This window comes from Hakea prostrata, chromosome 4 (assembly GCF_041222555.1).
Source record: "Hakea prostrata isolate BN-2017 chromosome 4, UWA_Hpros_2, whole genome shotgun sequence".
NCBI classification, from domain to species: Eukaryota; Viridiplantae; Streptophyta; class Magnoliopsida; order Proteales; family Proteaceae; genus Hakea; species Hakea prostrata.
Window position 1 is genome coordinate 39,047,033 of NC_142603.1, and position 2,355 is coordinate 39,049,387.

Here is a 2,355-nt window from a genome sequence, read left to right on the forward strand (position 1 = left end):
CCGTTAAAATTTAGCCGTGGCAGATTTTTATCCAGACGGAGCTTCGTCTGACCAGAAGGAAGTCTAACTCAAACTGAGCGTCGTCTGATCAGACCGCAGTCTGTCACAGACGGAGCTCCGTCTGAACAAATGGAATTCCATCTGAGCTTCTGTGATCAGACGAACGTCCATCTGAAGCACAGATTGCACAGTTAGGTGCAAACAAGGACTTGAATGGGTTTTTGGAATTTTCTATCCAATCCTAAGCTTTATACACTCTCCTAACATGCCCTAGGTCAGTCTAATGACAGATATGTGAATAATTGAGTGCAATTACATATGAGTGTACATGAAGTGACTTAAGTCCTAATTTGCTAAGTCTTCTTACTTAAGCTTGAGTTGATAATCATTGGTGTTCTTTGAATCTTCTTCTACTCCATTCTTCATGCTCATCTTGACTTAGACTTCTTGTCCATCTTGGCTTGGTCTTGGCCTTGACTTGGGCTTAGGCATTTGGCATTGAGTTGGATTTGGTCCACTTGCTCTCATATTTAACTAGACAAACACAACTCAGTATAGCCATTAGTAATTCATGTTTGTTATCATCAAAACCAATGGAGGTTCATGTAGCAATACTGACATGGCATTTTCTCAATTTTTCTTGAAATTGCAATTAAACTAAAAAATTGGGACAATTCACTAGTTGCAACCTAATCATCCCCCGTCTAGGTTGCACCAACAATTGGTATCTGAGTGGGAGTTCAATTTGAAATTGAAATCAATCTCTAAAAGAGTAAAAGATTATGGCCTTTCCTTTTGACCAAGTTCCCTCAAGAACTGAAGGACTTAACACTTCTAGACCTCCATACTTTGATGGAGAAGGTTTTTCCTATTAGAAAAATAGGTTTGAAGATTTCGTTTGTGCACATAACTTCGATGTTTGGGACATCATCACATGTGGACCAAATGAAAATTTTAAGCTAGATGAAGATCGAAACAAAATGCCCAAACGCAAAGCCAAGTGGACTTCAACCGACAAAGTTAAAATTCAATTCAATCGTAAAGAAGTGCAAGAGTCTACAATAGATGTGGAATTTGCAAAAATGCCAAAGAAAAACTTTGATAAATTAGTGGTCACATTTGAAGGGACTGACGACAACAAAAAGATGAAGTTACATGTCTATATGCTTCAATATAAAGACTTTAAAATGTTAGATGATGAGAATATTACTTCTTTATTCAGTAGACTTACTAACATTGTTAACGAGTTGCATAGCCTTGGAAAGGACTTCACAAATGAAGACAGGACAAGAAGAATCCTAAGAGTTCTTCAACCTTCATGGAGACCCAAAAGGAACGCAATTCAAGAAGTGGAAAATTTATCAAAAACCATCCTTGATGAGCTTATGGGATCTTTGCTTGCTCATGAAGCAGAGCTTGAAGAAGACAAGCAAGTTCAAACAAGTGTGCAATAGGATTGAAGGAAGAAGTCCATCTCCTTAAAAAGTGCCACTAAGGAAGAAGAAGAAAGTGAAAGTGAAGTGCTTGAATGAAGAAAAGAAGAAAGCCTATATGACCAAAATATCCTACATCACAAGTGATGATGAAGAAGAAAAGGAGGAGATGAAGAAAGAATCAACATGGCTCTAATGGCAAAGTCCAAGGAAGAACAAGAAGACCTTGAAGTAAATTCTTCCTATAGTCTTAATTCCATTAACAATAGTGATAGGGGCTTAAATGAAACAAATGACATGGATAGGGACAACCTAATTGAAGTCTTGTCCAAAATAATTAAAGACCTTGAAAAAGGCTATTAAGGGAGAGTTTGTTGTCATTTCTTTTATGCATTAATTTTTGGGGAGAAAGCATATGTGAGGGAGAGCATGTCGTCATTTATATTATGCATCCATTTAGGGGGAGCATATGAAAGGGGGAGAGTTATTTGAGGGAGAGCATTCCATGCTTTTTTCATTTTTGTTGATGACAAAGGGAGAGAAATTTGGGGAACATAAAGATATATATGATGTTTTATGCAATGTTCCATGATTGGGGGTATTTAGGGTACTTCATAGTGATATGCCTTTCCGGGGGCATTTGAGGTACTTCATGCATAATTGATGATTTTAATGTCGATAATGATCATATGTTCTATCACTTGTGTGTTTATCATCATAAAAAAAGGGGGAGATTGTTGGGAAATGCCATGTCAGCATTGCTACATCAGCCCCCATTAGTTTTAATAATAACAAACACAAAATTACTAATGTCCACATCAAGATGGTGATTGTTCAGTTATTATGAAAGCAAGTGGACCAAACCCAACTCATTGGACCAAACTCACCGAATGTCTAACGTAAAGGCCAAAACCAAGCCAAG

At 37.4% G+C, this 2,355-nt stretch overlaps 1 protein-coding gene across 1 annotated transcript; it reads left to right on the forward strand.

The window, feature by feature from the left end:
- The first annotated feature begins 980 nt into the window (after positions 1-980).
- LOC149018838 (uncharacterized) lies at positions 981-1,454 on the forward strand. Its single transcript, XM_089153987.1, has one exon. The coding sequence runs from the start codon at positions 981-983 to the stop codon at positions 1,452-1,454; it is 474 nt and encodes a 157-aa protein (XP_089010113.1).
- Positions 1,455-2,355: the final 901 nt, after the last annotated feature.